Source organism: Loxodonta africana, chromosome 15 (assembly GCF_030014295.1).
Source record: "Loxodonta africana isolate mLoxAfr1 chromosome 15, mLoxAfr1.hap2, whole genome shotgun sequence".
Classification (NCBI taxonomy): domain Eukaryota; kingdom Metazoa; phylum Chordata; class Mammalia; order Proboscidea; family Elephantidae; genus Loxodonta; species Loxodonta africana.
Genome location: NC_087356.1, coordinates 73,988,453 through 74,003,198, shown reverse-complemented (window position 1 = coordinate 74,003,198; position 14,746 = coordinate 73,988,453). Strand labels below are relative to the sequence as shown.

The window sequence follows — 14,746 nt, the reverse complement described above, 5'->3', positions numbered from 1 at the left end:
CTCAAAAAGCAAAAACAAACCCAAACAAACAAAAACATAAATCAACAGCAAATATAGCACACTTCTGTTGCTTGCTTAATAACAAAATAATGTTTAGATTCATGTCAAAATTCAATTAAGAAGCATAACTAGAGGTCATGTTTGCTTCATTTCAGGTCTCCAACTTTAAGGGCTAGGTCAGTTCCAGGTCCAGTTGCCATTGAGCCCATTTCAACTTATGGCCACCTCCTGTGTGTCAGAGTTGATCTGTGCTCCGTGGAATTTTCAGTGGCTGATTTTTCAGGAGTAGATCTCCAGGCCTTTCTTCTGAGGTGCCTCTGGGTAGACTTGAACCCCCAACCATTCGATTAGCAGCCAAGCACATTAGGATTTGCGCCACCCAGAAACTCCACGTCAGTTCACATGCTGGTTATTCATCATCCCACTCCTCAGGAGCTTCACAGTAATCGAAGACTCCAGATTTCAAATCTTTGCCAATTTCCTGGTAGGAATGCTGATCTATTTGGAATATGAGGCCCGGGGATGGTTTGCCTGGAAGAGCCACACCCATGAGCAAGGAGTCCAGCTGCTCACCTTCTCGCCTGTAAAGCCCTCATGACCTCCGGGCCCCCTGACTGTGTGCACTTCCTGAACTTGGGTGGCCAGGCTGCTTTGGAGCCTTTTCTGGAGTCAGCAACCCTGTTTCACTCCTCCTCCCTCCTCCCATGGATTCTGCTTCCTGGGCCCTTTGCTGAATAACAAAACCAGCCTTGAGCAATCACTTGGTATGTCACCCAACCCAAGAGTTCAACTCCCCTCGGACATCTCTCCTCCCCTTTTGCCAGATCTCTTCTGGAGCCTGGGTCTCTTTCACTGCTCTCACAAGCTGGAGTTTAGCCCCTCCAGTCCTATGGTGGCATGGGATTTGAGAGCTCCCCTTCCAGCCCCGCAGCCAAAATAGCTCCCTGCAAGAGACACTGTGAAGTTGGCTGGGGTTCAAAGGTCATCTCGAGCATCTGCTTCCTCCAGGCTGATTCTTTATCACTTGTCAGTCAGCAAGACTGGACAGGCCAGGGTCTATGACCTCAGGGGGCATTAAAGTCTGGAGCCGGTCAGGGGAGGCTTTTAAAGAGGGAAATTTGGACAGTATTCCAGACAGGAGAAGAGCAGAAAAGTCTCCCAAGGAGGGGAGCCTCTCATCTGATCGTGAGGATCTCTAGGAAAGGAAATTCCACAACTTCCCTGGAGCCTAATCCATCGTTTCTCCGTGACCTCTGATGTCCTGTTATACAGAGCCTGGCTGTTCCTTCTGTGAAACCTGAAGGAAAGGGGACTGGGAAAAGGAGGCTGTGGTTTGACAGTGGAAGTGCTAGCCTGACGGAAAAATCCGATCTGGTCTCATTTTCTGTCCCCTCTTGCCTCTTTCCAGCCACAGATGCAGTATCACAAGATTTTATTCTCTCAGGCTGTTTCAAGGGCGGCCTGCTGACACCCCCACTCTCCTAACCAGAATGCCCTTTGGCAGGAAATGGTACAAAGGATTAAGCAGGTGCCCCCCGCCCCCCCGGCCCTCGGCTTCAGAGCACCAAGGCCAGTTTCCTTTGCAAGGTCACTGCTGAGGGAAGATGTTTTTAATCACTTTTCTCAGAGAGAGAGAGGGAAAAAGAAGTTCCAGAAATGTCATTCACAGTTCCAGAAACATCTCACTGTGGCTTCCCTTCAATCTTTCTCTATAAAAAAAAAAATATATATATAGACTGTGGAAATCAGTCCCGACTGTCTCAGGCAATTGGAGTATAAATGAACCCTAGCCAGAACAGCGAGAGTGTATTTGTGTGTGTGATGTATGTATGTGTGATGTGGTATGTGGGGGCACGTGTGTGGTGTGATGTGTGTGTGCACATGTATGTGTGCTTGCGTATATGTATGTGAAGGAGTGAGCACTCAACTGTGTTTGCGTGTGTGTGGTATGTTGTGCTGCAGTTTGTGTGTGTGTGATGTGTGTGTGCATGTGTGATGTGTGTACGTAGTATAAGGTGTGTGTGACATGTGTGCATGTGTATATGTGTATGAGGGAATGACACTCGTGTGTGCACGTGTGGTATGTTGTGCAGTGTAATGTGTGTGCACGTGTGATGTGTGTAGTATGAGGTGTGTGTGACGTGTGTGCACATGTGTATATGTGTATGAGGGAATGACATTCATGTGTTTGTGTGCGTGGTATGTCGTGGTGCAGTGTAATGTGTGTGTGCATGTGTGATGTGTGTATGTAGTGTGAGGTGTGTGTGACGTGTGCACATGTGTATATGTGTATGAGGGAATGACACTTGTGTGTGCATGTGTGGTAAGTTGTGCTGTGTAATGTGTGTGCATGTGTGAGGTGTGTATATAGTATGAGGTGTGTGTGACGTGTGTGCACATGTGTATATGTGTATGAGAATGACAGTCATGTTTGTGTGTGTGTGGTATGTTGTGCAGTGTGTGTGTAAGTGTAATGTGTGTGTGGTGGGATGTGGTGTGTGTGTGCCTGTGATGTGGTGTGTATATAGTATGAAGTGTGTGTGTGGCATGTGTGCATGTGTATACATGTATGAGGGAATGACACTCGTGTGTGTTTGCACGTGTGTGGTATGTTGTGGTGCAGTATGCATATGCGTGTGACGTGTGTGCATGTGTATGAGGGAATGACACTCGTGTTCACACATGTGTGGTATGTTGTGGTACAGTGTATGTGTGTGCACGTGTGATGTGTGTATGTAGTATCAGGTGTGTGTGACGTATGTACGTGTGTATACGTGTATGAGGGAATGACACTCATATGTTCGTGCGTGTGTGGTGTGTTGTGGCGCAGTATGTGTGTGTGCACGTGTGACGTGTGTATGTAGTATCAGGTGTGCACGTGTATATGTGTGTGAGGGGTGAGGTGAAGTGAGTGCCTCCGTGGACTGTGCTAGGCCTAGACGCCCCCGGCCTGCGGCAGCCTTTACTTCTGAACCACTTCTCGCCATCGGTTTTTGCTCTGGCTGTTGTGACATGCTGACTGCCTCACACATCTTATGTTCAGAGCCGGGATGGGAGGTTCCAGTTCTGACTGCCTTAAATATGGAGAGTTGGGATCAGACGATCTGCTTCTAGAAGTGGACTCTAGAGCATGTGACTTCATGTCTTTGTTGTCAGCTTCCTCGTTTGTAAGATGGGTATAAACAGTCTCATGGGACTGTTTTCAGGATGGAAGGAGATGCTGGATATGACAAAACTCTGCAAAATACAAACCAGTTGAAACAGTTGCTGTCGCGTCAACTCCAGCTCATGGTGACCCCATGTGTGTCAGGGTAGAACTGTGCTTTTAATGGCTGATTTTTCAGAAGTAGATCACCAGGCTTTTTTTCTGAAACACGTCTGGGTGGACTCAAACCTCCAACCTCCAACTTTGGGGTCAGCAGTCGAGTGCATTAACCATTTGCCCCACCCAGAGACTCCTAAAGTGCTGTAAGCACCCGAATATTAGAAAACAGGTCCCTGCTTGAATCCATCTCAGAGTGGGAGTAGGGGCGGGCATCAAGCAGAAGGAGCAAGATGAGTAAACAGCAAACAGGACTTAAGGGGTGAGGAAGGGCAGCAGACAAGCCTTAGCTGGGAAGGCTCCTGCAAGAGGTGGTTTCCAAAGGAGAAGGGGCAGATGGGAAGGTATAGGGTGTTTCCCTTCTCCCGTGCAGAAAAACCCCTGGCTGAGGGACAGATGCAATTTGATCTGGAGGCTGCATCTTCTCCTGTGCTCAGCCAGCTGAACCATCAGCAGACAGGCTGTCAAGGGGCTGCCACTGCACCTTCCCAACCAGGACAGATCCTGGCTAGGAACTGGGCCAAGTCAGGGCCTCCTGCAGCCCAGCTCTCCTGCCGGCAAAGGAGATTTAGGCACCAGCAAGATGTTCTTTTTGAATTCAGTCCATGCACCTGGGCCCCATCTACAGCAGCTCTCGTTTTACCAACACCTCCTCTCCCCACTCAGGCTTCCTGTTTTGAAACCACCAATAGACGGAAACTGTGAGTGCTGCCGCTTTAACGGCTCAAGCTGTGTGTGAGAGTGTGTGCGCTGTGTGAATGTGAATGTGCGCTACGTGAACATGTTTACAGTGTGTGTGCCGTGTAAATGTGTGTGTGTGTGCTGTGTGAATGTGTGCTGTGTGAATGTGCGCTATGGGAACGTGTGAGAGTGTGTGCTATGTGAATGTGTGTGTGAATGTGTGTGCTGCGTGAATGTGTGTACCTGTGTGAATGTGTGTGTGCTGTGCGAATGTGTGTACTGTGTGAATGTGTGTGTGCTGTGTGAATGTGTGTGTGTGCTGTATGTGTGTGTGCTGTGTGAATGTGTGTGTGCCGTGTGAGTGTGAACGTGTGCTATATGAACATGTGAGAGTGCATGCTATGTGAATGTGTGTGTGCTGTGTGAATGTGTGTGCTGTGTGAAGGTGTGTATGCGTACTATGTGAATGTGTGAACCTGTGTGTGTGCTGTGTGAATGTAAATGTGTACTGTGTGAACGTTATGAGTGTGTGCTGTGTGAAGCTTTTTGTGTGTGCTGTGTGAATGTGTGTGTACTGTGCGAATGTGTGTATGTACTATGTGAATGTGTGTGTACTGTGTGAATGTGTGTGTACTGTGTGAATGTGTGTATGTACTGTGTGAGTGTGTGTGTGTACTGTGTGAATGTGTGTATGTACTATAGTATGTGAATGTGTGTGTACTGTGTGAATGTGTGTATGTACTGTGTGAGTGTGTGTGTGTGTACTGTGTGAATGTGTGTATGTACTATAGTATGTGAATGTGTGTGTACTGTGTGAATGTGTGTATGTACTATGTGAATGTGTGTATGTACTGTGTGAGTGTGTGTGTGCTGTGTGAATGTGTGTGTGTACTGTGTGAATGTGTGTGTGTGCTATGTGAATGTGTGTGTGTACTGTGTGAATGTGTGTGTACTGTGTGAATGTGTGTGTACTGTGTGAATGTGTGTGTACTGTGTGAATGTGTGTGTGTACTATGTGAATGTGTGTGTGTACTGTGTGAATGTGTGTGTGTACTGTGTGAATGTGTGTGTACTGTGTGAATGTGTGTGTACTGTGTGATGTGTGTGTACTGTGTGAATGTGTGTGTACTATATGAATGTTTGTGTGCACTATGTGAATGTGTGTGTGTACTGTGTGAATGTGTGTGTACTGTGTGAATGTGTGTATGTACTGTGTGTGTACTGTGTGAATGTGCGTGTACCGTGTGAATGTGTGTGTGTACCGTGTGAATGTGTGTATGTACTGTGTGAATGTGTGTGTGCTGTGTGCATGTGTGTGTACTCTGTGAATGTGTGTATGTACTATGTGAATGTGTGTGTGTGCTGTGTGAATGTGTGTACTGTGTGAATGTGTGTATGTACTATGTGAATGTGTATATGCACTGTGTGAACGTGTGTGTGCTGTGTGAACGTGTGTGTGCTGTGTAAATGTGTGTGTGCTGTGTGAACATATGCGTACAGTGTGAATGTAAATGTGTACTGTGTGAATGTTATGAGTGTGTGCTGTGTATGTGGGCTTGTGTTGTATGAGTGGGTGTGTGTGCATGTGAAAATGTGTGTCAATGTGTATATGTGAGTGGGTAGATTGTGTGTGGTTGTATGATAGCATGTGTGTATGTAGGTGTGACCGTATTAGTATAATTGTGCGGGAGCATGTGTTTCATATACATTAACGTGTGTGACTGAGTGTGTGTGAGTATGTGTTGTGTGAGTGCATGAGCATGTGTTGTGAAACCCCTTCGGGCATGTGTGTCTGTGTGTGTGAGCATGTGTGAGTGTGTGTGTGAGCATGAGTGGATGGAACAGCCTGGGGAAAAGCAGTGAGGCAGAGCTCTGCCCTTGCAGGGAGATGACGGATTGGCGTGGGGAGGCTCCACGGCAGCCACTGCCTCCCAGCGAACATGTCTCCTGAGCAGCAAGAAGGAAGAGCCCTGTGAAATTAGTGTGCACAAGCACATAAGAGAGGACTGCCGAGGCCTTTCCTGTCATCACTAAAAACTCGTCTCTTGACTTGTAGAAGAGTCTTTTTTTTCTTTCCAAGATTTAAAACAGAAATAATTTCTTACCACTCCGAAGTGGCTTCTTGAGGAACTAGGTCACATAATAGACTAGACTCCAAGCCCCCCTAACTTGAAGGGCAGGGGCTGTGTTTAGTCCATGTCTTTATCCTCAGTATCTAGCAGAGTTTGTGGCAGGTAGAAGGGGTCCAGGGAGTTCATTTAGCAAGCATTTATTTGGTGCTTACTATGCACCAAGGATTGTTCAAAGTTCTTGGGATTCAAACAGATCATAAAGAAGCCTCTGGTCTGAGGTAACATGGAGTCACTGGGAGAGACCATTGTAAGTGAGTAAATATATCAGTGTGTCACGGCTGCTAATGTTGGCTGAAAGAATGGATTCCTTTTAAGGCCCTTTCTTTGGCTTTTCAGATGAAGCTCTGGATTTTTTTTTTCTGGCTTCTGTAGAGGGAAGGCCATTATCAATATGCCTTCCTTCATTTACAAAGATAGTATTATTGGCCCATGTTTTTTAAAAACAAAAATTTTCTCATGCTAGAATGAAGAAAACCAAAGACACAAAGGAAAGATTAGTCCACAGGACTAATGGACCACAACTACTACAACCTCCACCAGGCTGAGCCCAGAGCAACTAGATATTGCTGGGCTACCACCACCAACTGCTCTGACAGTGATCACGATAGAGGCTGAAATAGAGTGGGAGAAAAATTAGAACAAAATTCAAATTCATTTTTAAGAAAAGACCAGACTTGCTGGTCTGACAGCCTGGAGAAACCCCAAGAGTATGGCCCCAGACACCCTTTTAAATCAGTACTGAAGTCACTCCCAAGGGTCACCCTTCAGCCAAAGATTAGACAGGTCTGTAGGGCAAACAATAACGTGAGGAATGTGCCTCGTAGTTCAATCATCTATTGAGAATAAATGGGCACATCAGCCCAAAAGAAAAGACCAGAAGGGAAGAAGGTACAGGAAAACTGGCATTGGGGTGGAGAAAGGGAGAGTGTTGACACATCACGGTGCTGGCAACCAGAGTCACAAAACAATTTATGTATTCATTGTTTAATGAAAAACTAATTTGCTTTATAAACTTCCACCTAAAACACAATAAAAAAAAATTTCTCCTTGTAAGAAAATATAAATGCACTTGAAAACACTATGCTGAGTGAAGTAAGCCAGTCACAAAAGGACAAATATTGTATGATCTCACTTATGTGAAATATCTAGATAAGCAAATGTATCGAGACCAAAGTTTATTAGTGGTTACCAGGGACAGGAGGGAGGGGGAAAAGGAGAACCATTGTTTAGGAAGCATGGAGTATCTGTTAATGGCAATGGTAGATTTGGCAGTGGATACTGGTGATGGTTGCACAACATGATGAATATAATAAAAAAAATAGAAAATATAAACAGGTGAATTTCTTTCTCTGGCCATGCCACCTCCCACCTCAGTGCTGGCCTCTTGCCAGCTTCTTGTACTTTCATTCCTTTCCTCCATTGTACCTGCTGTTCCTTCTCCTTTCGTATCTGGATGGCAAAATTCCACTCATCTATCAAGGCCCAGCTCAAATCCCACCTTCTCTGTGGGCAGAGTTAATCTGTCCCTCTTGGCAATCCACCCACACACCTTAAACTACCAAGTGAGCATGTATATGACAGGCATTATGATTGTTTGTTCCGTATTTGTCCTCTGTCTCAACCATGAGGTCCTTGAGGCCAGGAACTATGTCTTTATCACTGAGTTCCCCAGAGCCTGGCATGAGGCCTGGTCCTTCTTAGCTGTTCAGTATATATGGAATGGATAAGCAGATGGATGGGTAGGCAGATGAATGATGGATGGTTAGATGGATACCCCTTTGCCTGCCTTTCTGTAATGAAAAGTACACAGTAAAGAGATGACAGCCCAGGATAAGGGGTGTAGACCAAGGCCTAGGGACCAGGCAAGGGGAGAAGTTTTAACAGTGAGTAAGATTGAGTCTGGGCTTCTTTCACATTTCTATAAATGACCTGGATAAGGAAGTTTAGAGCAAAACTCACATGTCTACGGATAGCACAAAGTTCTGTCTGTAGTAAATGCCACTGCAGTAGGGACAGACCTCCTAAGATATGAGTTGGCAAAGAAGTGGGAGGCGGTTTCAGTATGAGCCAATTCAAGCCAGTGCATTTAGGCAGAAGTTATCCAAGGTATAAGATGGCATCATTGGCAAGAAGGAAAAAGGACCTGGGAGTCACTCCATTCAATGAATTAAGCACCTACTATGTGTTGTGCTTTGTATTCGAGACTGTACCTCCTGCCCATGACAATCTCACAGTCTTATGGAGGGGAATGTTCCCAGTGTAGTGGGGGACACAGACAGAAGGAAATAACTAGAGACCAGCCTGATAAGTGCTGATGTTGTTGTTAGGTGCCATCAAGTCAGTTCCAACTCATAGCAACCCCTGCATTGTATTCAAGACTGTACCTCCTGCCCATGACAATCTCACAGTCTTATGGAGGGGAATGTTCCCAGTGTAGTGGGGGACACAGACAGAAGGAAATAACTAGAGACCAGCCTGATAAGTGCTGATGTTGTTGTTAGGTGCCATCAAGTCAGTTCCAACTCATAGCAACCCCTGCACAACAGAATGAAACACTGCCCAGTCCAGCGCCATCCTCCCAATTGTTGCTGTACTTGAGCCCATTGTGGTAGCCACTGTGTCAATTCATCTCGTTGGGGGTCTTCCTCATTTTTACTGACCCTGTACTTTACCAAGCATGATGTCCTTCTCTAGGGCCTGATCCCTCTTGTTAACATGTCCAAAGTATCTGAGACATAGTCTTGCCATCCTTGCTTCTAAGGAGCATTCTGGTTGTACTTCTTCCAAGACAGATTTGTTTGTTCTTTTGGCAGTCCATGGTATAGTCAACATTCCTCACCAGCATCACAATTCAAAGGCGTCAATTCTTCTTGGTCTTCCTTATTCATTGTCCAGCTTTCATATGCATATGAGGCGATTGAAAACACCAGGGCTTGGGTCAAGTTCACCTTAGGCTTCAAGGTGACATGTTTGGCTCTCAACACTTTAAAGAGGACTTTTGCTGCAGATTTGCCCAATGCAGTGTGTCTTGATTTCTTGACTGCTGCTTCCGTGTGTGTTGATTGTGGATCCAAATAAAATGAAATCCTCAACAGCTTCAAACTTTTCTCTGTTTAACATGATGTTGCTTATTGTTCCAGTTGTGAGGATTTTTGTTTTCTTTATGTTGAGGTGTAATCCATACTGAAGGCTGTGGTCTGCATCAGTAAGTACTTCAAGTCCTCTTCACTCTCAGGAAGCAAGGTTGTGTCATCTGCATAACGCAGGTTGCTAATGAGTCTTCCGCCAATCCTGATCCCTCGTTCTCCTTCATATAGTCCAGCTTCTCGGATTATTTGCTCAGCATCGTGACTGAATAGGTATGGTGAAAGGATACAACTCTGACACACGCCTTTTCTGACTTTAAACCATGCAATAACCTCTTGTTCTGTTTCAATGCTGCCTCTTGATCCATGTACACATTCCTCATGAGCACAATTAAGTGTTTCAGAATTCCCATTCTCCGCAATGTTATCCATGATTTGTTATGACCCACACAGTCGAATGCCTTCATAGTCAGTAAAACACAGGTAAACATGTTTTTGTTATTCCCTGCTTTCAGCCAGAATCCATCTGCTATCAGCAATGGTATCCCTGGTTCCATGTCCTCTTCTGAATCCGGCTTAAGTTTCTGGTAGTTGCCTGTCGATTTACTGCTGCAGCCACTTTTGAATAATCTTCAGCAAAATTTTGCTTGCATGTGATATTATTGATATTGTTCGATAATTTCTGCATTTGATTGGATCACCTTTCTTGGAAATAGGCATAAATATGGATCTCTTCCAGTCAGTTGGCCAGGAAGCTGTTTCCAAATTTCTTGGCATAGGCAAGTGAGCACTTCCAGTGCTGCATCCATTTGTTAAAACATCTCAATTGGTATTCCGTCAATCCCGGAGCCTTGTTTTTCACCAATGCCTTCAGTGCAGCTTAGTGCTAATAGAGGAATATTATAATGTGCTGTGCGTCCTCCAAGGACAGCTGCTCTGCTGGGGTGAGATGACAGTGGGGAAGGGTTCATTCCTTCATTCATTCAGTCCTTACTCATTTAATGAACACTGCAGGACATTGACTGTGTGCTAAGTCCTAAAGGCACACGGTTAAACAGATACGGGTCCTTATCTCCAAAGAGCTATAGTCCAGTGGAGGATAAGGATAGTAAAGTGTAAGAAGGGCCACTGGGGAGGTTTGTGAGGAGGTGAACCCTCAACTTAGTCTTAAAGTCATCCTTTGAGTTGTTGCAAGGAAAAAAAGTCACAAAGTTTAGTAAAGCAAAAAGAAAGTTTTATTCAGCATATATTCAAAAAGGTAAAAGTGGGAAATCGGACAAGCACACTGCCAGAGCCATGTCTGCCTGAGCCAAAGGAAGTATTACAGAATAAGCAAAAGTGGGCAAACGGACAAACATGCTGCCACAGCCATGTCTGCCCAAGTCCAAGGAAATTACAGAATCATCAGTATACATCAACATTACAAAATGAGTAAAATCATTGAAAGCTTCACCTTTTCACTGATTGGCTAAAAACTGTGAGATTAACCTGATTCTGCATGTTGAATCATCTTTCATAATAATCATTGGTACAGATTTCAGTAACGACAGTCAGGAAAGCCATCATTGGTCCGACAGATTTTCTATTCACTAAATGCTAATAGAAAAAGGTAAGAGTGGAAAGTCTTTTGTGTTCTGTTTGATTGGTTTATGTGAAAGGGTCCCTAAAAGATATTTTCCAAGATTGTCCTAGCTATTGCTTTCATATCTCAGGGCCCAGTTGATGTGTCCTGTGAGTCCTTGTGAGTCCAGCTGCAGCTGGGTCACATTCTCTTTGCTCAAGGATAGAGAATAATAACTCCAATATTATTTCCTAAATCAAAGTTCAGTAGGCAGAAAAGAGGAGATGTGGGCAGATAGTCCCAGTAGAGAAAACAAAGCGAGCAAAGTTCAACACAGTATCAGGGAGTGTTAGGGGACTGCAGAGGCTTCTCTGGCTGAAGTATAGGCCATGTAGGGGTGGGGGTACAGAGGAAGGCAGCCAGGCTGATGGAAGCCAGCATGGGCTGTGGCTCGAGCTTTGGGGACCCTCTGAAGGATTTCACATAAGACAGTGGCATGATCCAGGTTGGTATTTTAGGAAGATTATTCTGGCTTCAGTGGAGGATAGACTGGGAATTGGAGAATGGCAGCGAGGGTGAAACCAGCAGCCCAGCTGTTGCTATTATCAGGTGCCATCAAATCATTTCCAACTCATAGCAACCCTTCGTAGAACAGAACGAAACACTGCAACGCCATGCTTACAGCCGTTGTTTTGCTTGAGCCCACTGTCGCAGCCACTGTGTCAGTCCATCTCATTGAGGGTCTTCCTCTTTTTTGCTGACCCTCTACTTTACCAAGAATGATGTCCTTTTCCAGGGACTGATCCCTCCTGATAGCATGTCCAAAGTATGTGAGACATAGTCTCACATTCCTTGCCTCTAAGGAGCATTCTGGTTGTACTTCTTCCAAGACAGATTTGTTCGATCTTTTGGCAGTCAATGATGTATTCAATATTCTTCGCCAACACCACAATTCAAAGGGATCAGTTCATCTTGGTCTTCCTTATTCATTGCCTAGCTTTCACATGCATATGAGGTGATTGAAAACACCATGGCTTAGGTCAGCTGCACCTTAGTCTTCAAGGTGACATCTTTGCTTTTCAGCACTTTAAAGAAGCCTTTTGCAGCAGATTTGCTCAATGCAATGCGTCTTTTGATTTTTTTTTTTTACTTCCATAGGCGTTGATTGTGGATCCAAGTAAAATGAAATCCTTGACGACATCAGTCTCTTCCCCATTTATCATGATGTTGCTCATTGGTCCAGTTGTGAGGATTTTTGTTTCCTTTATGTTGAGGTGTAATCCATACTGAAGGCTGTGGTCTCTGATCTTCATCAGTAAGTGCTTCAAGTCCTCTTCACTTTCAGCAAGCAAGTTTGTGCCATCTGCGTAACGCAGGTTGTTAACGAGCCTTCCTCCAATCCTGATGCCCCGTTTTTCATATAGCAGCCAAGAGAACCTCTAAATCATCCAAGCAAGAGCTTCTGTGTTGAGTAGAATGAAGGAAATGGACCTGGAATGACTTGTTGTTGTTAGCTGTCATTGTGTTGGCCCTCAACTCATGACAACCCCATGCACAACAGAACAAAATGATGCCCTGTCTGCACCATCCCCATGATCTGCTGCGGATCAGACCCTTGTGATCCATGATCCATAGGGGTTTTCCTGGCTGATTTTGGAAGTAAATTGCCAAGCTTTCTCCCTAGTCCATCCCAGTCTGGAAGACCTGCTGAAACCTGGGTAGCATCATAGCAACACACAAGCCTCCACCTACAGATGGGTGGTGAATGCGCCTGAGGTGCATTGTCTGGGAATCGAACCTGGTTTCTTGCCTGGAGGGAGATGATTCTACCACTGTACCACCAGTGCCCACCAATGATTTAGGAAGTGGAATCGTCCGGATGATATTAACCAGTAAGATTTGGGAAATGCCATTGTTTCCCTCCAGATGCAGGGCAGCTCTGGAAACAATGCTGAAATCAGTACATGGGAGTGACATCAGATAGGAGGGGAGGAAAGAGTACCAAAAATCATGGGTCCTGGGCCGAACAGTGGCTCTATCACTTGTCTCTGTGACCTTGGAAAACTGCCCAAGCCCCAGTTGGGATGGCTGTGAGGATAAAATGTGATAATATGTTTTTTAAGTTCCCTAAAATAATAGGGTCAGCACCTGGAGTGATGTTCGGTGGCTTGGGTTCCTGAACCTTAAGAGATAAAAACCAAGGCTGGAGAACGGCACTGAGGTGCTTAAGGGATTGAAAAGTTTTCTTTAAAGAGACACAGTAAAAGTACTAGAGCTGTTGTGTCTGGAAAGAACAAAAGCTAAAAGGAAATATGCCAAAGCTTAGTCTTCCTAGCACAGGAGTTCTCTATGGGGCAGTTCTACTCTGTCCTATAAGAGTGGCTAAGTCAGACCGCCTGGGTTCAAATCCTGACTGCAGCTTAAGATCTGTATGTTGCCTTGGGAAAGTTAATTAGCATCTCTGAGCCCCATTTTATTTTTATAATGGGATGATAATAATGAACTGATAGTTGTGAGGATTAAGTGACATAATGCATGGTGAACATTTAATTAATGTCAGCCGTTAGTCATAAAATCACTAACTGGGAAGAGGAGCCTTGGTGGCACAGTGGTTAAGAGCTTGGCTGCTAACCAAAAGGTCGGCAGTTCGAATCCACCAGCCACTCTTTCGAAACCCTATGGGGGCAGTTCTACTCTGTCCTGTAGGGTCACTATGAGTCAGAATCAACTCAACGTTAACGGGTAACTGAGAAGAGGGTATAGGTGCGATTAGTCACCCATCCTGCAAAGTGAGAGTAAGAATACTTCTCATGTGCTTAAGGAAATACATTTGTGGCAAGTAAGAAGAGGTAGAATGACCTCACACAGTGGTTGGAAACTGATGAAAATCATCATTCCAAGAAATAGCGCGGTTGCTCCAGGCTCTCATCCTGCATGTTAGCAGTGGGCTGGAGTTGGGTAGCAGCTGCCCCTTTTCTTTTCTTTTAACTCTTTATTATGGAAATTATCAAGCATTCACAAAAGTAAAGGGAATAATAGTATAATGAACCCCCGTGTACTCTCATCCAGCATCAATAATTATCAACATGTGGCGAGTCTTGTTTCATCCTAGCTGCTTCCTTTAGTCTGGTCACACTAACCCAACTGCGGTGTGTAGCAGCCAAATTCTTCTTGCTCTTTCCTAGTGAAAATGGAGAAATGCCCGTTACCAGTTGTCGTGAAATCTACCCAGACTCATGGCAGCCCCATGTGTGTCAGAGTAGAACTATACTCCATAGAGTTTTCAATGGCTGATTTTTCAGAAGTTGGCCACCAGGCCTTTGAAGACATCTCTGGTTGGACTTGAACCTTCAACCTTTTGGTTGGCAGTATGTCTGTCCTCACTGTGAGAGGAGGAAGGGCCTTTTGATGACACATTGAAACTACACAGGTCATCAAATCCCTTGTGGCTTCACCGTCACCAGAAATACCTCCCCCCCGATACAGAGCTGAATCAAGTACAGCACGTCTTTAGTTGGAGACTAATTTGTGGGGTTGGCAGCCTGGAATGTAGTTATTGGAAATGATACTAATCTCTGAGCTTAATTCCAGAGTGAAAATGCTTCTGCGGATGCCTTAATTACGTGTAGCAGTCACTTATTATGCATTTACTATATGCAAGGCACCACATGGATTGGCAAAACGTGCCCAAAGCCTAGAAAATCATCACAATTGTTTGCATTTCCATTGTACTTTACTTCTTGCATCTGTCCAGTTAACAGAGAACGTTCGTAGAATGCCCACTGTGCACAGACACAGCTCAGTGAAGACCTCCAAACCACACTCTGAGCGTCATTACCATTCTCTGCCTTTCAGATGAGAAAACGGAGTGTTTGCTATATTTAGTCAATTGCCAGAGAGTCACATAACTAGTGAGGGCAGAACAGGATTCAAATCTAGGACTGACTGATTCTTGAGTCCATGG

The 14,746-nt window shown here is 45.0% G+C and overlaps 1 protein-coding gene across 8 annotated transcripts in view; it reads left to right on the top strand.

Annotated features, from left to right (window-relative positions):
- Positions 1 to 14,746, top strand: part of UBASH3B (ubiquitin associated and SH3 domain containing B) — a 184,506-nt gene that overhangs the window by 87,791 nt on the left and 81,969 nt on the right. The window contains exon 1 of one of the 8 annotated variants that reach the window (XM_023558216.2): positions 1,644 to 12,674. The exons of the other annotated variants lie outside the window; for them this stretch is intronic. Coding sequence (XP_023413984.2) covers positions 12,548 to 12,674 — 127 coding nt within the window. The 5' untranslated portion in view covers positions 1,644 to 12,547. Of the gene's footprint in view, positions 1 to 1,643; positions 12,675 to 14,746 lie in introns of those variants that run through there. 8 annotated transcript variants of the gene reach the window in all.